This window comes from Ammodytes marinus (genome assembly GCF_949987685.1).
Source record: "Ammodytes marinus genome assembly, chromosome: 5".
Lineage (NCBI taxonomy): Eukaryota > Metazoa > Chordata > Actinopteri > Uranoscopiformes > Ammodytidae > Ammodytes > Ammodytes marinus.
The window spans coordinates 17,059,909-17,086,601 of NC_137234.1; the positions used below are offsets into that span (position 1 = coordinate 17,059,909).

At 42.2% G+C, this 26,693-nt stretch overlaps 1 protein-coding gene across 5 annotated transcripts in view; it reads right to left on the minus strand.

Moving 5' to 3' along the window:
* Window positions 1–26,693, minus strand: part of mef2aa (myocyte enhancer factor 2aa) — a 59,816-nt gene that overhangs the window by 27,785 nt on the left and 5,338 nt on the right. For 4 of the 5 annotated variants that reach the window (XM_080027884.1, XM_080027881.1, XM_080027885.1 and 1 more), the window contains exons 1-3: window positions 26,169–26,308; window positions 9,085–9,302; window positions 2,436–2,639 (exon numbers count right to left, since the gene is read on the minus strand). In XM_080027884.1, the coding sequence (XP_079884010.1) occupies window positions 2,436–2,639; window positions 9,085–9,138 (258 nt within the window). In that variant the 5' untranslated portion in view covers window positions 9,139–9,302; window positions 26,169–26,308. Of the gene's footprint in view, window positions 1–2,435; window positions 2,640–9,084; window positions 9,303–26,168; window positions 26,309–26,693 lie in introns of those variants that run through there. The other variant, XM_080027882.1, reaches the window with a different exon arrangement.

A 26,693-nucleotide genomic window follows, 5' to 3' on the forward strand; every position in this document is an offset into this window, starting at 1 on the left:
AACTTAATATAGAATAATTATAGAATACAAGGATGTTTAGTCAAAATTAGGGCCCGACCGATTTATCGGCCGGCCGATTATAGCACATCTTCGAAAAATTGGCAATCGGCAAAATGGCGTTTTTTTTATTTATTTTTTTTTATTCAAGCAATCAAGTTGAGTGAAATATATTGCTGCCACGGAGGTAGCCTACATGAATAGCATTACAGTTATAGCCTATTAACAACAGCAGCAGGTGTGTTGTAATACATTGGATTAATTCACACTTGACAGTTCCCGCTGACACCAATAGCAGAGTCATTGGTCATCTCTTGACTGTTAATAGTAATTGATAGAATTAATATAGTGCTTTATTGGAGGTCGTTGAAAGACACTTGACATCAAACATATAGAAAATTGTACTTATAGAAAAAGAAAACAAAATACAGTCAAATTAAAGATAAGGTTTGGAGTGGAGTCAGGCGCATTATGCTTTCTTAAAGAGGTGAGTTTTGAGTTGACTGTTGAATGAGTTTATTTAGTCTGAGATGCTGATGTTTGGAGGGAGGCAGTTCCAGAGGGTTGGGTGCAGTTAAATAAAATGCTTAATGTCTGAGTTTAAAAAGGCGTCATGTCACTTTAGAAATATTTGTAACACTTTATTTTAGATAATGCATATTTCAATTAATAAAAAGTTCCTGTACACCTATCGACAGTAAAAAAGTATTTATATATATTTAAGGGTTAAAAAAAAGTAAATTTTTTCAATATATATTTTGGGGATTTAAAAAAAATAACAATCGGCCGATTTAATCGTTATCGTAATTTTTTTCTGAAAATAATCGGCACTCAAAAATCTATATCGGTCGGGCCCTAGTCAAAATATTACAAAATGTTAATGCAATGTGGGTAAAGCATATTTTCCTTTATTAATAATAGTTATCCATAAACAAAAATAAACAAACAAAAAACAAACAGAAAAACAACATATAGGCTAATAAAGTATTACATTTCCTCGTTTTCTTTTTCTTTTTCCTTTTCCGTCTTTTTGTTGCTATAAAAAAGAATAGCTTTAATAACAATTGTGAGGCTTGATGTTTAGAAATGACGCTTCACAAAGAAAAATTAAACAAAGTTTTTTTCATTTTTATTTATTTATTTTTTGGGTTCTGAACGGGTTAAAATAAGACAGCTTCAAGAGTCACGGCAAAAGCCAACTTGTGGTCACTGTTACGTAAGGAAGGAATGTATCCATGTATTTTTTATGCAGGTGAGCCCTTGCTCTGCTCTCAGGGCCCCTGATGCATGCGTCTACTGGATGCCAGAGCACTCTTCTGCAGCTCTGCCAAGCAGGTAATTCACCAGCAGCAGCGGCATGAATAAAAGATAATGGGCCACAGCTGACTCCTTTATGCTGCATGTAATTTCACTAATTCCTCCAAGTCGAAGCCTTCTCCAAAGCTAGGATTCTGGAAATTTCTCCGTCTCAGCCCATCTTAAACGCTTAATTTCTCTTAATTGGGCAGCAGTGACACAAATGCTGTATGCTGTAGGGGGCAGGTGGCAGTTGAAGTATTGCAATTCAGAAGCTTGCATTGTCTAATAAAAAGTATCTTACTGCAGAAGAGGCCAGTTTAAGTGTATTCCAAATAACAGGTTTCGATCTATATGGACAACTCTATACTATAGTGCTGTCATGATTTCTTATCAAAAGGCATTATCATACATTGTACATGCTTTCATTTGGTCGGAATGAAGAGACCAGCACTCTTAAAGCTGAGAAACCACACGTGTGGCAATGAGAGATGTTTGGAACAGGATGTGTGCCTAATCATTCTCATTTACTTTGGCTTTTACACTTTTTGGCTGGCAGTTTTGTATACTGGCATATCGAGTGGCTTACTCTTCCGCTAGTCGCCGGGCGTGCAGGGTTGCCAGGAAACCCAAGTGCCTATTGAGTTTTATAGAGCGGTATGGAACGCACTAAACACTGTGTTTTCCAGCGCGGCAATAGCCAAGCTGATGGTCTGTGATGAGGAGCAGCCAGAGAAAACTAAGCCCTTCAGGTACAATATCTAGGGGAAACAGAGGCAGCGGTGGTGGTCAGCAGCTACTGTGCGTGCGGGTGTGCAGAGATAGCTTTTCCACGTCAGTTGACGGGCACAAGAGAAGCTGAACTTATCAGGGAGTGCAGACCTCCTGTGCCCTATCTGAGTGGTGACTAGAAGGAAACTGTTACTTGTTCCCCACTCTTGTGTGTTTAAAACATTACCCTTGGGGGCATTAACAAAACCCAGTAAGCCTACAGTTGTCGCAGAATCAAATATATTTAGTACTCTGAATCCATTGGGAAAATAATTGACTTTGACTAAATTTGATAAAGAAGAGGAAAACAGTAAGGGGAAAATACGTGTTGTGAAAGCAGTTTTTTTTCCTGCGAGGCGAAGCTCACTCACCTCTACAATGTCAGAGTTGGTTCTGCTCTCATGGGGTTCGTTGTACTCTGTGTATTTCAGCAACACTTTGTCCATGTCTGTGCTGGCATACTGGAACAGTTTGTTAGTGCTGTTGAAAATGATGAGGGCTATCTCGCAGTCGCACAGTACGCTCAGCTCGTAGGCCTTTTTCATCAGGCCAAACTTCCTCTTTGTGAAGGTAACCTGAGGGGGAAACACAGGAAAAATAAAACCATCGATCAAAGAGAGAAACCATTCACCGAATTAAAAGGAAGACCAAAGTTGAGTGAGCAAAAAAAACGAATTCTTATGATAACAGAAGGCAATAGTTTATTTCTCTAGTTTAATACCATGGTTATTGTACAAGTGGAAGCATTCACATATTTTACTTCAGCAAAAGAAGTATCACAAGTCCAAATACTCAATGTGCACCATTGTTCATTTGATTTTTTTGAATGCCGTATTAATGCATAAGCAACATTCAAATGTAGCTGGAGACAGGATGGAGAAAATGTGAACTATTTCATGCACTGTCAGCTGTAAAAATCTGTAGAAATGCAATACTTTTCTCTGAAATGTAGTAGAGAAGAAGTCAGTAAGACATAGCAATCAAGAAATTAAGAAACCACCTCCGGCAATTTTGGAAGCAACTGAGCTAATAGTTCAAATTGAAGTTGTTCATGCAATGCAACTGACAAAAACACTCTACACTAGGCTAAGCTAGGAAAATAAGACTATTAACAGTCTCATTATATTACAAAATTGTAACTGTAACCAAGGTGACAGATAACAGGATCATTCCTCCTTTAGGAATGATTGCAATGACATAGTGCATGTCTGAAATGTCTAGTTATCAGCACAGAGGTCAGGGTTAGAGGCACGAGTCAGCGAGCTGAGTCAGAGCTTTGGCAACAACAGGGGTCCATACATTACTTTGGCCCCTGACTCCATATACGGAAAGCTATCTCCGTAGTGCAGCATAAGCCTTGTAACATGAGCCCTCAGATGGGACTTGGGGTCATACATCACTCCAATGGTAACGCAAGCCTCTCTGCAAAGTGACTTTATGTCCTGTATCTCTGCAGCTCTGTCTCTGTGGTCACCTCCGAGCCATACACACATGTCATTATGTTACACCACGTCCTTACAGTAAGCTACAGACATTTCTAAAAGCTGAAAACATTGGTCACAAGGCGGGACGATCCAAATGCAGAAGATTCCTCTTTTGGTTTTGTAATGGTTGTTTGCAGAAAATACTTTTTGTATATTTGAAACCATGTCTTCAAGATTTTTTTTTGGTTTGATTTGTATTTTGGGTGGCGTGTCTTGTCAAATGTGTGTTATACAACGTGGCTCGTGAACGCGCGAGTAAAAGCTGTGCTTATAGCCTCAAAGGAGTGTCTGTATTCCCCATCAGTTTCAGTGACCTACTAAGAGAGGAGTTGAGCAGATGAGCTGGCTTTGTTCAACTTTAATTGGTCACAGCTTGCGGCTATACCCTCATTTTAACTGGCATAATGCATTATAATCCTATGTGTTGCATGGTGTCTATGTAACCGCCGAAGAAGTGGGGTCACTCCAACTGTGATAAATGAATTTCAAATCTTCCACACTACAGGTAATTACACAGGACCATTATTCTAGACACGGAGGAGCATGTCCTCATGTCATTTTTGCAATTGAATGCATCAACATCGCTCGGGCTCAAATGACGAAATCAAATTCTAAAATTACATTTCTTGAAATGACAAGGTTTAAGCTGAAACAAATGACATGTTTTCTTTGCAAATCGGGGGGGACACATAAAGCCTATGAGTGGCTTTGGCAGAGCAGCATAAGCATTGCGTGGGTTTGTACTTGTCATTTGGATGATAATCTCAAGGTGGAAGATCACTGTACTGTACTGTACGGTGGAACATGATGTGGCTGGTCTCAGGTCCGTTTCTAGCACCTGCAGCAGACTTAACACCAGGGCTGCCCTTCCCTCTCATTTGCCCTGCTTGCTTATTTGTTTGTTTGCCTAAACCTGCTGGAAAGCAGCCGGGACTGTCAGGTGGGGAAAACGATCAACAAATTGTATGCTCTTTAGCAGATGAATGTGGGCCGCTAAGCCGTGGAGATGTCACCTTTCAGCAGGGAGCAATGCGATGAGACGCTGAGCGAGGACTTTGTTCCACCTGGATGCGTGGCAGAGTGCTGAGTGCAGGGTTGCTGACCCAGGCACCGCTTCATTTCAACCTCAGCAGCAGGAGCCCTGAGACTCTAGCAGTTGACCCAGCCCCAGAACACAGTAACACCTCTACAAACGGCCAGCTGCACTGCTATTAAAGGTGACGACCACATTACTCTCCATGCGCTTGGACTGTTACCTTTAATAGGGAAAGAGGGATGCTATTTTGTACAATTTTGCCATGTTTTTCGTCTATTGTGTGAGAATATGTGAGTGCTTCAGCTTAATTTGATAAGACATAACACAAAAGAGCTCTGAGCATAAAGACAAAAATATCTATACAAATATAACTTCCATCCGCCCCCATCTTCTCTGGGGTGACTGGAGAGACAGTGAAAAACCACAGAGGTCAAGTGGGACACCCAATATGGTTTTATAAATGTAACTTGTTTTGTGTAGTAATATGTGGTACAAATGTAGTCTAGGTACCTGACTAATGGATTATCCCCTGTATTGTTAAACTGTGTTGCGAGTGCATCTTACAGCTGTTTTCTCAGAAATCACAAGTCCTGGCTAAAGAAAAGCGAGGCCACATTTAAACATCCAATAAACTGGAGTGATTCCAACTTTTTTCTGCTTTTGATAAGGTCATTATAACAGCTCACACAATAGCAGACACGTCAGTGGCTATACCTGCATTATCATTGAGACTCTGCCATGCTAAAAAACCCTGACCTTTTAAGAATTTCTCACACTGTCAAGATGAGGCGGTAATTCTGCCCTGAATTCACACTTTCTGCATTTCCAACTTCTTCCAAAGTGTCCTCCTGTCTACCAGCATAATCAGTTTTTTGCAGAACTTTAATTGAGCTTGGTAATTCAGTTCATACTTTTTATAATTTGGGAATGTGTTGTTCATGGAAGGGGTGGTGAAGATTTACCTTATTTGACTAAATCAAATTCTCGAGGGGTTGATTATGGGAATCATCCTCTCACCAGCTTTTCTCAAGTTTTTTGAGAATAAAACTGGCTGGGTTGATAAAAATGCTGAGCTTCTTTTTTTCTATTTTCTTTACCAACTACAACCATCATCAATCTACTGTATGTATAACATAACAGATTGTGTCCAATACACATGCATTTAAAATCTATGTGCCTGTCACTCATGCTTTTCTGCCATTTTAAATTTTTGTTCTATGTTTTTTTTATCCTCCTCAAGAGAGTATATCATAACATATGCTGCAACAAACCCCCTACCCGAAACACACATCCACACAGAGTTGATCTGTCAATCACACGGTCTATCAATGTCTGTCCTTGGGCTCAAAGTGCCAGGATGACAAACAAGACATCTGGGACTAACGACTGCAGCTGTGACTGGGGCACGGCAGGAGATGCCCGAGTGACGAACACCTTGGGAGGGATGAGGGGCTATAGCAGCCTTGTTAGAACCTCATGTCACCTCATGACGGCCCCCATGGCAGACATGAGAGCAGGCTTGAGAGTCAGATTGGTCTGACACCAGCTGGCAGAGTGACCCAGGCCCTGTGGCTGCTGCCCTGGCTATACGCAGTGCCAGTGTTTGCAGGGCCTGGGAGACAGGCCAGGGCCACCGCGACTGTCTAGCTGGATCAGCTCTCGTTTGGGAGATAGGACAGCCCCTAAGGGTCCCCATGTATGTGGACAACTAAGGGGCTCAAAGGCCTCGTGCACTTGGGGTGGGGTCGACCTTGAAACGTACTGTAGCCGTGACTGATACCATTTAATGGAGATAATGGCATGCTAGTTAACAAAACGTAAAAGGGAAAAAAAGTTGAATCGATAATGAAAATGTCCCAGTTCAGGGGCAATAAGCTTGTTTTAATGTATTAAAAACTAAAATTGTCATAAGACACATATTGCTGGGTGTAAGTCATCTCAGTGTGTGAGGATTTTAGTGAAGCATTACAAGGTACATCCTCTCTGTAACAGTGGACAGGTGACATACAGTCACAATCGCCCAACTTTTTGCGGTTTCAGCTCAGTGTTATATGGAAGCTCCATATCATCGTGAACAATGTTAATATATGCAGTGGCTGTCACATTTAACAGGGATTCTCTGTTCTATCAACAAGCTCTTTAGCTGTCAAAAAAAATAATGACGACCGCTCAGAACTTCAGGAACGGGCGAAGGCTGAAGAATGGGAGGTGTGCGCTGTGTTGCTCCCCGGAGAGAAAGGGAGAGAGAAAGAGAGAGTTGCTCCGTGCCTACAGGCATCTGAAGTGCCGGAGCACAAATCCAAAATGAGCCGCAGCAAGGGCAGGCAACCCTCCACCCAGGAGCAAAATCATCAAACTTTTAATGACTTGGGCAATTACCCCCAGTGAGCCTGCTTAATGGCATCCAGAGGACGTCACTAGACAACGTTCACTAGGCTACACCAGCTTCTTCCCGACAACTAAGTTTCAAGACTAACGTGTCCCCCTCCAAAACACAACAGATACTCTTATTTTTTTTGTATTTTGTCGCCTCAAAAAGGTAATGCTGTGAAAACTGTAAAGTGAATTAACCAGGGCAGTGCTGTTGCCTGGCTCCTTTATAGTATGTACTGTATTTGCAATAAGCATGTTGGTCTGACTGATGGCTGTGCCGCTGTGTTGTAGGACCATCACTTATGCAGCGTGTGGCTCTAGAACGGGCTCCTTACTATCCTACGGTATGCATGACAGGACATTTTTGCTGCCTTCATGTCTCATTCTATACACCTCTGAAATGCTACATAGCACAGAAACACACTTTTGTATGGAAAACAATCATATAAGTTCACTGCCTGTATTAACTGTACACGCACAATTCCCTGATAGATGGTGCAATTACAGACCTTTTCAGCCTTTGCCCCAACGTGTATTATAAATCCTGAAAGGTTAACTGCCCTCCTAAAGCACTTGCACTGATAATGCAAAAGAGCCCTCGTTGTCCAACACACAATATCCCGTAAAGCAATACTATCTAATTAGCCCACTTAAGGACTTCTTTCATTTTAATGCTATGAGTATGGATAGCTAGCAGCGGAGTAACGTAGATAAAGATTCAAATTGTCTCCCGACAGTGTGGACCATATGCTAATGGCTATTCCCATTGGGTTAGGAGCACACCCCGGGGATATGGCACTGTGCGCTTTATGGCCCCCCGAAAAAAATAGACAAAGATACACAAGCATATAGCTATGTACCAAAGCTTTATTGTGGCCTTGTCAGATTTTCTGTTGAGCCAGCTAAAACCCACTAAATGCAAGCATAAATGCTTGCGTTCTGCTGATAAATTTTCTCACAAATTACACATTACATTAAATTTTTATCCCTGATGACAGAGGTCATTGCATAGAGATTCCTCTTCTGCCCTCCTGTTTGTATCCCACCCAGCGCCAGGTGTTAAGACTGATAATTGGCCCACAGTGTGGATTTTGGTTTTGCACTTGGCTGAACTGCTAGCCTCACTGAGTACCGATCGGCTAGTACCATATCACGTTAATACCCTCAGGATAGCAAGCAATACTGTTCCATACTTTATATGTATGTGCACACAGTGAAACCCTGTTCCACCTGTGAATTTTGAGTGGGGGTTAACAAGATGTGTTTTATTTGGCTATGGGAAACGTACACATCTTCATTAATTGGTATAATTCGTCAAAACTGTGCTTATTCTTCCTCAACTTAGCTCTTAAATCAAAAGGAGGCATAGCTGAAACAGAAATGGACCCAGCCTGCCCGCTATAGATATCTCAGCCTGTTATTCTTGTTTTTAAACAGATGTAGGCTGTTTTGTTGAAGTGTTTTGCTGTTTAGGAGTTTATATTTAACGCTATAGCAGACAGAGTGAATTCCAGCTTTCTCCCACTCTGCGGCTGAGCCCGGGGACCAGTCACTGTAGCCCAGGCAGAGAAGGGTGCTGTGTGTCCCGCCGACCCACCCTGCAAAATGAGAGGGTGCTGTGGTGCGGTGGCTGCTCCTAATTACTACCAAACAGCTGCAAACACACAGGGCTACAGCCAATGGGGGCCCCGCCATATACTGCCAGCAGGCCAGGGGACAAGCCCTGCAGTGTGGGGAGGCCACAGGCGGCCCGCTGTGCTCCCACCACGCTAGCCTCAGTCCACTCTCACGCCAGGAGGGCCCCCGCTGCAGCCCGGCGCTCCTGCTGCCTCATCAACTTCTCCGGCTGAAATTGCAGGGTGGCAAGAGGGGAATCGTGTCTGTAAATACGACCGCACTGACAAAGAAATGTCATGGTCCCTGTTCTGGGACTGGCTAGGACTTTGGGGAGGGAGGTACGTCTGTTTAGATCCACGCACACACCATGACGGCTACTGAACTCTGGTCGGAGGTAGGAAGGCAAAAGAGATTACGACTGTAACCTTCACACAGGTAAAGAAGCAGGGTAGCACAGATGGATAGATAGATAGGTGAATAGAAACGTTTTGGGAAAATGTTGACACTCACCTGCCTGTTCCTCTCATCCATGATCCTGGTGATCTGTATCTTCTTCCGCCCCATGGCTGCGTCCTTTCCGGTCTCTCTGACACTTTAAGAATATCAGAAAAACAACACGATTTCTTCCCCCCACTCTCCTAGCACATGGTGCAACAATCTCTCTTCTTGTATACGCTCTTTCTTCTTCCTTCGCAAAACTCTCTCTCTTCGATAGACCACACCACAATCTGCAGGAGGATAAAAACAGAGAGGGGGAGAGAGGGGGGATGCAAACAGTTAACTTGACACTTAACAATGTCTCCTCAGACACTTCAAAGCACCGGAGGGCTCTGTTTGCTGTTCTCTTGCACCTTCAGAGAGTATGAGACTCACATGGCATAAACCTTATCGCTGCTGCTGCACTTGAACCACAGCTGAATTCGGTGAGAGAGAGCTTCACACTTACTGGGCAGCAGCTACACAGATTGTACTAACAGTACTAACTAACTTGGTGTCACACATTCTCATAAATAATATAAATTATAATATTATTTTGATTTTGTTATCTTTGGATAAAGCCAGGACAACTGTTTGCCTTTGTTTCAAGTCTTTGTGATAAACTAAGCTAACCACCTGCTAGCTGTAGCCTAGCTTATTTTTTATCCTGGCCTACAGACATGAGATTGGTAAATCTGGTATAAAACTCTTGGTTAGAAAGCATTTGTGTATTTCCCAAAATATCAAACTACTTTATCTGCTATGATAGGGTTGTACAAAGCTGGTTTCACCTAAAGGTGTGTCTGCCTTCAGAGACAGGACAGCAACATGTCCTTACTCTTACCTGAGCTGACCCACTCTAATGCCAGCTTTGCTCATAAGATGATTAAGAGAGCACCCAGTCTGGGGTTGACAGTAGTTGAAGCCATTTGGGGTGAGAGGGGCGAGTGGGTGGTGGTGGGGGGAGGGATATTCCCACATGAGCTTGTAACCTGGCCAGTGGTTCAGGCAGCTAGGTTCCCCAGGGGACATCTAACTCTGTCCTGCCTCTGCTTCTCTGCAAGAAGAGAGATAGCCCCCATCCCTGGAGGCGCATCCATCACTTAAACCCAGCAAATAGAAAATGTCTAAACAACTGCATTTCCCCTATGAGTACAAATGTAGCAAAGGTTAACAACTCAGGCCATTAGATGCAGTCAGCAGTTGTGAAGCCAGGAAGCCAGGGGCCGAATTGGCAGTGAAAACGAAAATGACCAGTTCCAGTGGCACACAGTCATTATGGGTAACAGATGGACTGGCATTATGGTGTCTGGCTGTCTGAATCGGGGCTCCACTGTAGGCAAACTTGACTGAGATCACTTTGCTAACTACCCACGCATGGCTGTCTGCACCAGGAAAGTAACCGCCCGAACCCCCACAAAGAATTTCCCCCTAACCACATCACAGCAGACCAGCGAGAATGACGATATTCTTGTCCATTCACCATTTTATACACACACTGAAAGAGCAGTGTTTGAATACGAAGTATGCTGAGCAACCCTGAAAGCAATATAGTGCAATTTACAAAAAGTGACAATTTCTTAATCATTTATATGATATTTACATAATATTGAAACCTTAAGGAAATTTACTGGAATGGGGGTGTGCTGGCAAATTGACTTTATACGTAATATAATACAGCGGTCTTGCTCATTGTCTAGAAAACAAGAGAAACTGTTAATCAGAACGAGTCGAGAGACATGCACACATGCGCTCATCCTTTCCTCTCTTTTTAACAGACGAGCTGTCACAGCAGGACAGTTCAAGTCTGGAGGCATAATAGACTGTGTCATGACATTCCGCTTACACAGATACGAGATGACAAGCTGAGAGGGCCTTCAGACTGCAGGTGTGCCACGCTCCCAACTTAGTGTCCACACTGATCAAAAGTTAGTGGGAAAGCTAAAGCATCTAGCTGAAAAATACTAATTTTTTCAGGATTTCAACGATCACTCTAAATCTAATGCTGCGGTTGATCATATCCAAACGTACTTCGCTGTAGGTCGGACCACGCATATCTCAATCTCCAGAACAAAGCTGGCACCACAGTCCAGATCGACAGGTCAGAAAATGGTCAGATGACAAAGAAGTGTGTGTGTGTGTGTGTGTGTGTGTGTGTGTGTGTGTGTGTGTGTGTGTGTGTGTGTGTGTGTGTGTGTGTGTGTGTGTGTGTGTGTGTGTGTGTGTGTGTGTGTGTGTGTGTGTGTGTGTGTGTGTGTGTGTGTGTGTGTGTGTGTGTGTGTGTGTGTGTGTGTGTGTGTGAATTATTACAGGCCGAAAATGAGTGCAGTTCATTGACGCCGAGTGTATGTTCAACTGAAGCTGCAGTTCGATTTGTATTAGAAGTGACCTTGTTAAGCACATTGGGTATAGGTCAAACTTCACATATTAAATACAGTGCTCTGTTCCACTCTGTTCATTCACAGCAGTAAGCTGACGTGCTTAAGGCTACTGCTGATACTTCACTACTTCCTGCATATGTCGCACAATAAATACATTTTAATGCAGTGCTAGGGTTTTTTGGGTCAGCCAGAAGTGAATTATATAGTTAAAGTTACCATTAGGAAGTGCTTTGTATTTACAGCTTCATGTTACATTTCTCAATACATTCTACACAGAGAAATTAAAAAGAGCACTGGTAGACTGGTAGTAAGGGCTGTACATTGGCACCTCACCACATGCTCTTTAAAAAAAGCCCTTGACATGGTACACCTGGTCCGCTTTGATATAAACCAGTCCAGCACTTCTGAAAGTTGCTTACCAAACAATTGTAACACAACAAAAATCAATGTGCAGGGAATATGTCGCCATAGGAACGACCACCTCAGCTTGACAGAAAGTCAATATGACATGGCTAACAGAACGAGTCTCTGCCTTACTGTACCTTCTGTTGAATACACATTGCAGTTTGGGAACACGTAGTATATCTATAAAAGTAACTAAGCATCTCAATTGCTGCCGACCAGAGCCGCTTTGATCCTCCATGACGGGGCGTGAGGCTGCTCAAGTGACAGTATGCCCAGTCTGCCTCCTCTAAGACACACCATGAGAGACACTGGGAGGCTTGGTGACAGGCCTGCTCCTTTCACAATCAATAAAACATGCTCAATCCCCAGCGTAATTACTGGATCCTGCGCTCCCCCACCCCCCTTCTCTGCTTGTATGCCCGTGTTCGCTCCAGACAAAGTTGAGGCATTACTCCCTCAACTGTTGCCCTATATAAAAGGTAACATGAAATGACGTAGTAGATTTATGTTGCAGGGTTTACTTAAATGAACACAAAATGAGGCCAGTGTTATTCCGTTTAGTATCTACACCACCATAATGTTTTCCACACATCTCAAATTTTCAAATCAAATCTAATATATTAAACAGGTTATTTGAAAATGAATCCAATTTGACCCCTGTTAAAGGTCACCTAATGTGCAGAATGCACTTTTTAATTTTTAGACGGAAAGACGACCAAAGTATGAGAAAAACAACAATCTTTCTTTTCCCCACCTCAACCTTTCTGAAAATCTCCTCACCTCGTCCTTTCTGAAAACCTGTGTTCAAAAACGGCAGACAGATTTATCTCCTCTTATGATGTAATAAGTGGAGCAGCCACGCCCCCCTCATTAACAAACTAACTTAGCACTACCTCCACATGTGACTAGCCCATCCCCAGATACACCTGAGTCTGGCAGTTAGAGCAGAGTGGGCTTTTTGTAAGGCGGGCACTGTGAGAAATATAAATGTTTTTGACACAACTCCAGAACCTGAAAATGTGAAAATTATGTGACTTTTAAAGAAGCACCAATATGTGTGCGGCAAGCGTGTCTGCACTTCTTTGAAGGTAATGGACAGCAGCCAAAGTCTTGAGCAACAGTTATGCTTCCTGTGCAGGGCAGCGTTTGCCTCAGTATCCTACCACAGGCCACGGCCTGTGACAAGACTCAACTTCCTGCCCCTCCACTTCCTGTTATTCAGGACCCTTCTTCTTCTACATGCCCTCTGCGGGGGAGTCAGAGGAAGAAAGGGAGGGACCACCTTGGGGACACCCTTCCCCTCTGATCCTTCCCCTTATTACCTTCCTGGCTGTTAAGTCCGAGACTAAACAACAACAACAGAGGGTCATCTCATGTGGCTTCGCTCTGTGTGCTTATTATGTTTACTGGAAGGCCCATTACACAGGCTGGCCCAAGTGAACACACACTGCACTCGGCCACTCACTTTACAATTAGTAGGAAGAGACCTTTTTTTTTGTTATTCAAACACTCCACCAGTTACATAATAATGAATCACAGCCTTCACAACACAAGTTAAAATACATTGAAACAACATTAGTATGATGTAGCCTCATGCGGTAATCTGATGTGCATTGATACGGGGATTCTGTGAAATAATCCAGGACAACGTTCTGAAGTGTATCGAACTCAAAGTGTCAACGCTTTGGCGCGGTTATGATTAGCTTCTGGCAGAATGAAGACATAAAGCGTATCGGCTTAGATCCACAGTCTTAGTGATTTGTTTCAATGGAGACTTAAACAGCAGCGCAGCAGGAAATGAACATCCACCTCTTTGTTCTTGCTTTCATCAGGAGGTGCTGTACCTGTAAATTGGGGCTGTTGGCCTGAGGGGAGTGGAGGCAAGCCAGCCCTCTCACACTCTCTCCCTCTTCTCTTTTGTTGAGAGCGCCGCTTATCTCCCTCTCCAGCAGTGTAAGGCAGGATTGTGTCCCCAGCAGCATCACTGGTGTTAATGTCTCCTGATGCTAATCTGACACACGGCTGATCCCTCAACAACCACTTTCTCCACATCTTTTCAACCCTCCCCCTTTCTTTTTCTCGTGTGTTCCTTTCTTTCTTTCTTTCTTTCTTTTTTTTCTCTCCTTCTCTGAACTCATGTTATACATTCCCTCACCTCAGTTTCCAAGGCAACTAATGAGATATAATTAATAAGAGCTATTGCAAGGGCATGTGAACAAAAAAAAAGTGTAAAAGGAGGCTTTGAGAAATGTACAGTGAGGTGGGGCAGGCTGCAAAACATTCGGTAGCACTTCCCCTCCTCCTGTAAAGCATTGCTTGGGGTGACATTTCTCGTACCGGGGGATGATTTAAATAACATTTGAACAAGAGGGTAAAATGATTGTGATATGAATATCTTGAAAGTGTAAAAATCTAAAATGTATGCGTACAAAAAACTAAAACCCTTCAGGTGAAATTGTACAATTAAGATTTAAAGCCATGTATCATTCTTGTCATATGTCATGTGTTTCCTCTACATATAAAATCATTCTGAACCTAACTCAATAGGGTAAGATTTCATTTATTTTTTGCTTTTTTCAAAAGGCAACAGTGACCTGCACAGTAATGACAGTGACAAAGCCAGCAGTGAGAGCATTCGCTGAAATGGCAGCCAAGGCAGACAAGTGGTTAATCTGCCTTGATGACTGGTAGCTCAGACCAACTCTCCAATGACCCAGCTGTAATCCCACATTGGATCAATGCAAGTTCAAACAATCCTCCATGCTGCTAGCACCTTGCTTGGTGCTGGGGGATGGTGTTGTAGGACAGGGACCAGGAGACGGAAAGCTACTTATCACCTCCAAAATGACATCAAACGTGAAGAAATCCCCCACCGGATGAAGAACCTGTTCTCGCTGAGGAAACCATTCTTCGTAGGCCCAGGTTTGAATGGAGATGATGTCGCTCTTCAGATAAAATAGCAGGAAAACATGCATTCAATCTACAGAATGTGAATGGTGATGTAGAGCAGGGACCTAGGAACCAAAAACCAAAGGACATCATACACTGACAGCAGACAGACATCCTCCATCTCACTCTCACAGTACTGTCATGGGATGAGGAAGGACTAGGCAAGGTGACTTTGACTGAAGTGCCCAGGGGTTTCATGAGAAAAACGCCATTGACATTACATTAATTTCATGTCTCTTTTTTAACTGACTTAGTGCCACAGAGCCCTGGATAGCAGGGAGGGGGAATGAATGAAGCAGACATTTCTCCTTTAGTCTTCCAGGCACATGGCAGCAGGGATCTAGAGTGAACAAACAGTGACAAAAAGGTGACCCAACCACAAGCCAGCTACCTTTTCCCTTAGCTCGAGAATCCTTCAACAGAGGGACGAGACATTCACTGGACCAGGCAGAAAAACTTTCCACTGCGCTTTACACATGTGTTTGGGTTTGATAGCAGGTGTGTGTATGAAAAAGAGAGAGAGAGAAAACAAAAGAGAGAGAGAGAGAGCGAGAGAGAGAGAGAGAGCGAAGGGTGGACAGGGAGAGTCAGACAGAGAGAGTGGGGGAGAGAGAAGACAGTATGACTGTGTTAACTATGTGGAAAGATGTAAGGGAAACAAGACTAAAAAGAAGCACCCCTCCCATCCCATCCCCACCTCTGTGGTAGTGTGCGGCAGGCATCGGCGTTGTAACATAATTACTGCTGGGACACTTCTATTCCCAATGATCCATTTGCGTCAGTCAGGTTTTTCGAGCCGAGCCAATGAAGGGATTCTCAGTTTCTCAAGGATAAAGAGTTGACCCTCTAGTCTCTGCTAACAGTTATATCCATTTCACCAAGGAAACTATCCACTCTCCTCCTCAAGGTAAATCCCTCGATGCATATATGAGTGAAACTTTCATGAACAAAGAAAACGGATGATAACTTCCTTGATGCAAAGGGTTAGGTGATGAATTATGTCTCATTAAAAATGAATGCGCTTGACGACTGAGAAACCATACACACACGTTACTACGTGGCTACAGTGTCCCGTTAGCCTTACTATGTGCCTGCAAGAAACTAATAATACATTTGGGTCACTGAGCCAACCATCCCCCAAGCAAAAAAAAAAACACTTTAACAAAACTGACCACTGTTCTGAGGCGTTTCTACAATTATTAACGACCCGTCTAACAACCTGATGAGAATATATTCCACCCCTTTTTTATAATCCCTACAAACGGTAGTAGCTGGTGATGACATAAAACCTTGCTCAAAATGATTTATGGTACATAATGATCGTACTTATATATGTTTCCTTCCTATATTCTATGTTTTGCACCTTTGATATTTTGCTTGCGTTTAACAAAAAGTCCAAAGTCAATGTCATTTCCGGCTGTACTAATTAGGAAATTCAGTTACAACTTGAAGAACCTTTTTCCAACAAGATGGTTCGAAGAGTCTTTGAAGATTCTAGAAATGTAACAATAAGTATCCTCAAAGGGATTCTTTATTATTATTAACGTGTTTTTTTGGAAACATCGATGCTAAGTGCTAGGACTCAAATGGAAGGGTGACACACATGAGGAGCACAATATGGAGCCTGTATCCTGTTTAAGGCTACAGTATTTCTTATAGCATAAAGAAAGTGAAGCATCACCTTCTCTATTGGGTTAACCTCTTTGCCCACTTAAAAATAATTTCCAATCAGCCAATCTACTGTCCTGCTGAATCACGGCAAAATGCAATAGACTGGCTAATGGCTAACTACTTGCTTCACATTAACACCGCTGGCTCCACAAACTATGTCTCTGAGCAAAAGCCTACCATCACCAACATTCCTTGTGACAGAGTGTCAGTTTAACAAGCCAATGTCGACTCTGGACACGGCACAACATCAGTATTCAACCCATTTTATGGACACACTCTGCAACACTTAGCTCCTGCTGGTAGAGTTACAAGTAAGGCATTGTTTTTTTCTGTTTTTGTGAGGTATAACTCCTGTGAACTGGTGGGGTTAATACCGTAAAATCCAGAGTATAATACGCAGCGGTGTATAAGACATAGTCAAAATTTGCCGTTTTGAGGATATAACACTGGTCATGATGCTGCATGTCCGTGATAAAGCTTTTACTCGATCATCGCACCATATTTTAGGTTAAAAAAAAAACGATTAGACAAACACAATTAAATACCTCTGCATTTAATACTGGTATATTGGTCACACAAGTATATAGGACGCACCCCACTTTTCAGATGAAAAAATAAATGCATTAAAAGTGCATCTTATACAGACAGGATTTTATGGTACTTAAATTATATATCTGTTTTCGTAACACTTGCACACAGACACAGTAAAACTAATTCACGAGCGGTCCTAGAGGTTTATAAATTTGCATTGCATTATAGCACGGCGGTAATGTGTTTTGATAGCGTACAATGGTATGTGTCCATTTGCATAGTTGTCTATCATCTGATGGACTTCTCACCAGGGAACAATGATAATGCTAACACCATAGGGAGCAACAGTACCCCACCCTCCCAGGAACCCCGCCAGCTGTGTTAAGTGCCGTGGCAGCCTTTTGATGTTGCGCGGGCCGCAGCATCAGAAATGGTAAACAGCAAAGATGAACCAAGATCTTGCTCCAGGGGGAATCCACAGTGTAAGGATATTAGGGACATCATGCATAATGTGTCTCTGCAGCAGCACATTTACCCGATCTAAATCGTCTTCGGAAACGAATTAGACACTGAGATTCCAGATATTCAACTCTGCCGGTGTTTGATGATCAGTAGACCAATTTGATTTAACTAAATAAATAGTTAACGCTGCTGAAAAGACAAGAGCCCTTGATGCACATGCAGGTAGACCTTAAAGGTCACATATTATGCTAAATGCACTTTTTAAATGTGTTCTAACATATCCATGGGTCCACGGTGTGCCTAGAGACTGCCAAAATATTTTAAAAAATAACAATCTCTCCTGTTCTCACTCTCCCCCTTTCTGAAACCCCCACCCCTCCCCCCCAATATACTCCAGTCAGAATTTTCCCCTTTTCTGACCTCACAAACTGGAAAGCCAGAAGCTTCCACTGTGCAGCCCACACCCCTATTTCTTATTGTCCACGGCCCTGACAGACAGAGGGCGAGGCGTATCTGGCTTCGCTTCCGGACAGGGGGCGGGGGCAGCTCAAAGATTGTATATTTACGAGGGGAGCTGCAGCTCTTTTTAAAAAATAGGCCATTGTGAGATTAGCTGAACATCAGCATAGTACAATAAATTATCTGAAAGTTTTTTTCAGCAAACAATTAAAGAAAAACGTATTAGGGACCACTAAGACCATATAATATGGTGTATAATAGTACCGAAAAGTGTATAATATGGGAGCTTTAATGTTTAAGAATAAAGTTACTGTTGGCTTTTAATGGGGGGGTGGGGAGGGGTTAAAAGCTCAGGATAAATATTTGATTTTCTCTTCCCATTTTTCTCTTGTACTCAATGCCTCTTTCCCACAGTGTTCCATTACATAAAAGGTTTATGCAATCTGAGGAGTGAGGATGGCCATGAGTCATTACAACAGTGAAACGGGCTAGCTAAAGTAGCATTGATTTTTTTTCTCTTACAGTTTTGTGTCATATAATTAGTCTGTTAATGGTATCACACACACACACACACACACACCTGTTATTCACACATTTAAAGCAACTGCTCACCCATTCCTGAAAACACAGTGTTACAGATACAGGTGCTGTAAAATGTATATCCATCTCAGTTAGTTTTTCATGGGGCTTCATGTTCTCAGGTTTCTGTAATGCCTCCGCGAAACCACATTTCAGATTCCGCTTTGGAAAGTGTTTTAACAATCAACAGCACTTTCAAAAAAAAAATCGTTTTTATTTTGTCTCTTGTCTATATCAATTTGAAAATATGTTGACATCAAAGAAAGCCATTCACGGAGCAAATAATCTAAGGGGTAATTCTGCATCTGAGGCCAAATCAGATGATGTGTGATTGCTGTCACATGAACACTATGTGCAAACAGTGTGATAGAGAGAGAGAGAGAGAGAGAGAGAGAGAGAGAGAGAGAGAGAGAGAGAGAGAGAGAGAGAGAGAGAGAGAGAGAGAGAGGAGAGAGAGAGAGAGGAGAGAGACCACACAGGCTCTGATGCCTCTCCAGGAATCTCTTCAGTCGAACTGTTTGCTGTTAGCCTCTGATCCTGAGTCCCAGGGCCAAGTCCCCCCCCCCCCCTCTCTCTCTCTCTCTCCTACTCAACCCCCACATACGTTCTGGACACCCCTGGTGGCAGTTGGACCGGCGACAGAGGTTGAGGAGGAGGGAGGGGGAAACAAAATCAAGAGCGACCCAGTCTAACATGAACACAGGCTTGGCAACCCAATGGTGGAAACGCTGTACCATTTTCAACTAGGTTTGCAGCCCACAGCACACAGATGGAAAGCGGCCGGGGAGAAAGGGAGAGCACAGACGGGCAGACGCACAAACAGCGGGGAGACTCAACACCTCGCTCACAATCGCCGTCACACTACAGAGAGCTGGGATTTAGAGACGGAAGATGCAGTGACAATATTTTTATCAACGCCCTTGATTTTAAAAGACTCGTTTTTAATTGTTTTTTTTTTATGTTTTTAAATTATTTAGACAGGTACATAGTATGTTTCAATCTATAAAATGAAAAAAAGGCTGAATTCAATATCTGTTCTGTAAAAATGTTGGACACTAATATGTTCATTCAATTAAAGGTTTGAACTCTGGCTTTATCAAACATCTAGATTTTTGATTTCTAATGAGATGCAAACGTACACAGAATAAGTAAGATATTGCCAAATGTGTATATTTATTCAAACATTTCTATAAAAATAAAACATTTAAATAAATGTAATACAAAAAATTGTTGTTTTAGTGTCAGTAAAAGTAATCAACTGGCAAGGTTTCATGATGATATCAACAACTTAAAAATGTTGCCCTACTGACCTGCAGTGTTAAGAGGAGTAATGTTTAACCTAAAGGATGCTGTCTAAGCCTACATATGATATCATGGCTTATTAAAATGACACTTTAACTAGGCTTAAACTTTGTAGAGTGGACATGTTTTAAACACATTATCATCCCGAATCTGCACCAGGAACATAAACGCACCGAACTGAGGCTCGGTCTAAACGTGTGCCCACATAGCCAAAAAAGAACATGCATAAGGCATTTCAGTGTCCATGCTGCTAAGAGCTCAGCCCTATCAGCAGAGAGGGAGACAACTTTGAACTAGCAGTCAGAGCCCTGTGGTGGCTGGGTCACTTCCCTTCCCCGGCCATACGGCTGATGTGTACAGTGTGCTGGAGAATAATGGGAGGAATCCCCCCCTCCCCCCCAGCTGTCCTGCTTCACATGGCTTCTCAGACAAGCAGAAAAACAACTATATCACAGGCCGGGCCTCCTTCCTGCAGCTCTGGAGGCCAGTCCAGCTGTGCAGGAGATCCAACTCCTCCTACCAGCAGCTAGCTACTGGACGTTTAGTCAATGTGCTTGCTGCAGGGGTTGTGACACCCAGGTCTCAGCTGTATTTGCTACACCGGCAGCAACTGATAAACACTTAATACATATTAAATAAAATAATGGGAGGATATAGGTTACATTTTAATAAGAGGTTATAACTGATGTTTCAAATTGCTTATTTTTTTCGCATCCGGAAACAACATTGTAGACAGCTTGATCACAGAGAGGTAAACAGACTTTGAGGAAAGTTTACTTTGCACTTAATTCAAATTGTGTGTCTGTTTGCGGTGCTTGTACTTAATCGACTCCATACAAAAGGCACAGAAGTGAAATCTCCAGTGAGAGATGCTTTTTAAGATCTACAGTAGAACATCAGCGATTCAATACAGTGGGGTATGTTAGCAATCATGGGAGATCTTTTGATCTAGTAAATTAGATTATAATATATTCCTTTGATTTATGTTTTTTTTTCCCACAGACTCATTAAAATTCAGTTAAAACGCAACTCAGCAAAGAGATGTCTTTCTTAACTTCCTTTTCAACTATCATATTTTGCTCTGTACGCGATTCAACTTAATGATATCACCACAGTATTGTAGCAACATCGTCACTCATTGTTACCGCGTCTGCATGCAGGTCAAATGTTTTTTTAAAGAATAAGAAAACAAGCTAGAAAATAACAATCAACCAAACCACAGTGCACACACACGTTGGGTTTTGTGTCCTCTGAGCGTAGCCCACTCATACTGAGATGATGCACACACTGTGATACTGTGGTTTTCTTTTCTTGCACTCCAAAAGCCAAATGAGGAGTAGGAGGGCATCTTAGAAAGGTGCTAAATGACTTGACTTCTCAAAGTCATCACCTTTGCCCCACCGCATGCTTCCGCATTAAACTCCTCCAGACCACATAGCGCTGGGGTGCTATTCTTTCTGGTTTTTATACGTTGTTAACGGCCCTCATTAAGTGGGGGAACACACAAGTATGTATAGATGCTTAACAAATAGAGGCTGAAATAATAATAATAATAATAATAATTATTATTATTATTATTATTATTATTATTATTATTATTATTATTATTATTATTATTGTTATTTTTGGATACCACTGTGGCTACATTGGATACATAACACCGTTATGTTAGTTTACATGTGTTTACAGTCTTGCGACTAATACGGATGTGGAGTGAGAGCCAGACCAGGATCATAGTGGTGAAAGCAGATTACCAGCATCTTAAGAGTTGGGCTCTGCTGAAGGATCCTCCCGCTGGTTATCCTGTGTGGTCTACGTTGAAGAGGTGAAGAGGCCTCCGGTCAGACCTGGTTTGGGAGAGCAGGGGAGACAGTGCGGCCCTAAGCTGCTCTGCCCCGCTCAGCAGCACATGTGCTGAGTGAGCCAAACAAGGTGGCTTACCAGCAGAGGTCTCGGTCAAGGGCAGGACAGTTTAAAGGTCACTGCAAGCTGTCTTGCTATACAAATAGGGCCTCAGCGAGAGTCATACGTCAGGGATACGTCCTCTGAGAGGGCCGATACAACACTGGAGAATCTCAACCGAGATTGTGATTTATTATCATTATGGCATTTATTCATTTAGATTATTCAGAAAGTTTAAAAACCACTTGTTTAAAGGTCACATATAATGCTAATTGTCAGGTTGAAAATTGTAAGTTAGGTTTCTAATAAAATCTGATTTGATGGTGTACTGTCCAAAAAAAACATTAATATTTCTCACGGTGCCATTGCTGAATCAGCTCTTTTCAGCATCTGTCTGAAACACTCCGTTGTAGAGCCTGTCTCTTTAAGCCCAGCCTTCCAAAAAGCCCAGTCTGCTCTGATAACCGTCAGTTAGATTCATGGGTATCTGAGGGTGTGCTTATCACAGGTTGAGGTAGTTGTAAGTTAGGTTGTTAATGTGGGGGTGTGGCTTAATATGACTGTTTTGTTTTTCCTCTCATACTTTGGGGATCCATTTTAATGTTGAAAAACATGAAAAAGTGCATTTTGCATAATATAGTTGTATAATAGGCTATAATATGCTGTAGTTCAACGTTTAAGTGAAAATGTATTTAATTTTGAATCAACCTACTCCATCTACGGTAACGTTAAAAAATATTTAGCAAGTTGGTGTCTGACACCCAGTGCTAGTTCACACCCATACCGACAGCTCATGATCACAGAGTATGAACGTCCTGTCTGACACAGGAAATGCATGAAAACGCCACACAGAGAAAGAGGGGCAAGGAAATGAACCCATTACATTCTTGCAGTGGCATTACAGTGCTAACCAAAGGCTTTTGATTTAACTCAGCATTAACTAAACTCAGAAAAAAAAAGTTTTATCAATTATTAAAAAAACATGTCTCTTGACTTCCAATCAAACTATTAGAAGGTTTTAGGCTGTACATGTATAGTTTAGGTTAGATTCTAGTGGTTTCTTGTACAACGGCCAGCTACTTGTTTACAAAAAAAAACATTTTCTCTTTAGTCCACAGTGGACAGTCTACAGTTAACTGCGGTCTAAAACATTGTCTGCCAGGCTCAAAATTCTGCATCCAACCTCCAGGTCTCACAGGAAAACGCTGGAATCTCCATATTGATGATAGAGCTCCAATAAACAATGAATCACGTTGCTAAGATGCTTTCGTTAAACAAAGAGAAGGTCTAATAGCTACAATGTGACAGGGAATGTTATAACCCAACTTTTATTTCTGAGAGATTTTGAAGAAAGAAATCAAATAAAACACCAGCTCAAGTACGCCAGAGCACTAAACATCAGCCAGAACATGAGCCAGAGCCTGAAAATTAACTGCACACAGAATAAATGAAAGACAATTATTCATTTAAGAGAAAAACAAGGGCTACAGTCACTTCAATGTATTTTCCTGTGACCCTATGCAAACCTTCTGACAGTTCAGCACCTTTTAATTCCCAGTTTCATCAATTAAGAAACTGCATTTAATATTCACAATATTTGCCAGAAATACAGGTATATATTTCACTTCAGTGTTACAAGAATTTAAATGAAGTTTAAATAACTAAATAAAATTGATTCACAATAACATATTATTTTTTAATGTTTTAAATACAAACCAATTGCAAAACAATGGTACAACAATCTGTTGTTGCTGTAATGCTGTAGCTAAATTTGCAGTTACAAGAGAAGAACATCTTGGCTTACCAACAAATTCAAAGAAACACTATCCTCTTTATTGGACCGATCTTCTTCTAAGTCTTATTTTTCATTCAATACATCCTTAGCTTTCAGCTTAATGGTGGCTTGTCCTCCTTGGAATAAAATGTCCTGGGAACAGGAGAGAGTGGAGGAGAGAGACTTTTGCTCAGTGATTCAGAGGCATCGTGTAAACGCCAGCATTCTCTTTCTGACAACCGGCGTTAATTTCAGATCCGACTCGCCCACACACTCCACATTTCTCCTGGAAGGAGAAGCTGAGACACTGAGCTTGAAGTGGGATGAGGAGTGCAGCAAAAGATGCTGCAGCTGCCCGTTCCTCACACCGTTCGCCACCTCTCACTTCTCTCTTTTCCACTGAGAACTCATCACGCACATTGAGAGACACGCAAAGGGCCACGCAAACACAACATGTAGCCAGGCTAAAATAATTCACAGACAGCGGTAAAACGCCTTGGAAAAACGGTCCAAGTAGCTTTGTGTTACTGCATGGATTTATATTGTTGACTGGAACAATCTCAAACCTCTAGATGCGAGTGCGAGTGAAGGACCAGTGGAGTCTCTGAGGTTAGAGCAACATACTGCATTCATGAGAAAGACATTAACGGTGGCCCCTTCGCAGACATCATATTCATTACTTTGACTAATATGCAACATAAATTGTTAAAATGATATTCATTTGAGCAGCGTTGGAAGAAATCCCTCATACACACATTAGACATAAGAGCTCACGTGACGCCGGATCATGAGCAACAAGGCCCATTACTAGCGAGGCCCGGGGCAGCACAGGAGCTAATGACTGCTGATCGGAGGGTGCTTTACTGCTTTGCTTTAGAAATCACTGGCAGCCAGCTGCTGGGTTAATGTACATGCCATCAGAATGACGCTAACACGAAACAGATAGTGAAAAAATATAAGGCTATGTTTCCCTACTGCTGCAACAACTCGTGTCCCTGAGGAATGACTTTAAACAATAAAATGTGTCATTGGTTCGACCTGATTGCCGGGCTATACTGTTAAGTTATTAAATATTTACTGCTGGGGTAAAGGCAAAGTAAACAGAGCAATATATAAACTACACAGCTTTAAAGGATGCTGAAACACAGTTCTAGAAAATATGCTCCATACTATAACACAAAAGACGCTTTACAAGTTGCAACATGTTAACCAAAACTTTTCCAAAGACTTCATTTATACCAGTATTAACAATTGTAAAGTGGATCGAGAACAACTTTAGTTTATGCTCCTTGTATAAGGAATAATTAATTACTGCTTCTCCTGTACACCATTAATAAAACAAGCACAGTGTAGGCATACAAGTCAGGTTACTGTTGGCCAATGCCATGGCCTGTTCTGGCAAGAGGTTAAGGTCACAAGAGATTCAAAAAGACAGCGAAGATCCTCTCTCACCAGCGCTGTTTCCAAACTGCCCATACAGCTTATCTGCCCTGTCCCGTGTCGCCTGCCAATTTGAATCATTAAAGAGCAAGTGATCTTATGTTGTGAGAAGAAGCATATTAAAGACAACAACTACATGTCGAAATTCATTCACCAGATAGGCTACATTTCAGCTGAGCTATTTCTAGCTTTAACCAGCCATGCGCCCCCAATCATCTCCCTCTAAATGAATTTGTTTACTTTATAATCAGGAGATCAGATTCATAAGGACCTGAAATCACTTACATTCCGTGTTAAAGGTGCCAAAACTAAATCAAGCTTAGGCTTGATGTCACGCAAACCTACTTTTGCTTGGAAAGTAGAGCTATAGTCTGGTCTTGTTGAATTGATTAATGACTGTTATGTCCTTTATTCAGTCAACACTGGCCACAACATGTATGGCCACAAGAAAGTGTAGTGATGTCATCGTAAACGGGCTGACCAGCACCATCTGCATTTCAGTGCCACTAATGCAAGGCAACTGTCAAAAAACCTTAAGCGCCATTATATTCAAAAACAACATTTTGATCATCATGATTCACTATATGTTTTTTGAAAATTAGTTTGGGTGGGTTTACATGTTTATTTAAGAGTTAATGTTCAGACATACAAGTTGCTGTAAACTCAGTATTAGACCTCAACTTCTATTACTGTGTGTGGACTGTAGGCTATAGCTTGTCAAAGCAGCAGTGTTATTTCACATTGATTACAATTTTGGCCAAACGATGCCCATGTTTTACAAAGCACAGTTCAGCAGTTCACGATGTCAATCCCACGATTAAAATGTGAGGGTGTTTTCCCGAACCACAATTCACAAACGGGCCGTCTGTACAGAAGCCACAGTGTGGCGTACAGCCCGGCGTTATACAGTTGACGATGAATCCTGTAAAAGTTTCTCGCGATTGACTGATATCAACAGCGCGCGCGTCTGGCTGCGCCCTTTAAACAGACACTTGGACGTTTTCAGAACCTCTCGGATAAGTCAACACGACCAATGTCAAGTGACACGAAGGGGCTTCACCATCCCGTATCTCGTGTTCTGTCAGTACCCCGAGGAAAACAGATATAGAGATAAATAGAAATAGGCTACAGTTCATGTCCCCGGCCGTGTCCCAAATCCACTCTACGTCTCCCTCTTGCGCTTCTCTACTCTCACTCACTGTAGCTAGTGCTGCTGCCTGCCTGCCACACTCCGCAACATTGTTTCTATTTCCGTTACTCACCTTTACTCCCGAAGTAAGTCGCCGCGTGTAGACACTCTATATCGGTGGCTCCAGTGGATAAACGTATTTTCAGTTCACATTTACACGCTGACTGCTATTTTAGGTTGAGCTGACAAACTCAGAAAAGCCAGGCTACCCTCTTGTCAGTGAGAGACTCCTCCCCTTCTCTGACGATCTCTCTCTCTCTCTCTCTCTCTCTCTCTCTCTCTCTCTCTCTCTCTCTCTCTCTCTCTCTCTCTCTCTCTCTCTCTCTACGCACACCACCGTCAAAACATTAGTAGACTACCTAATAAAAGTCTTGCTGTAAATTAAAACATTTTGGGCTCCATAGGCCTTTTGGTCAAAGTATTAGGAATAGGCCTACGACGATTTAGTTTAGTTTTTTTAGTTCATAGGCTATAAACCAACGAAACGTAGGCCTATAGGCTAGAAAAAGTTTGACATAACTAAAAGGCGCAACAAATAAAGAATAAGACAATGTAGTGTAGTCTCAACTTAAATAAATCTGATCCTTTGAGACTGATT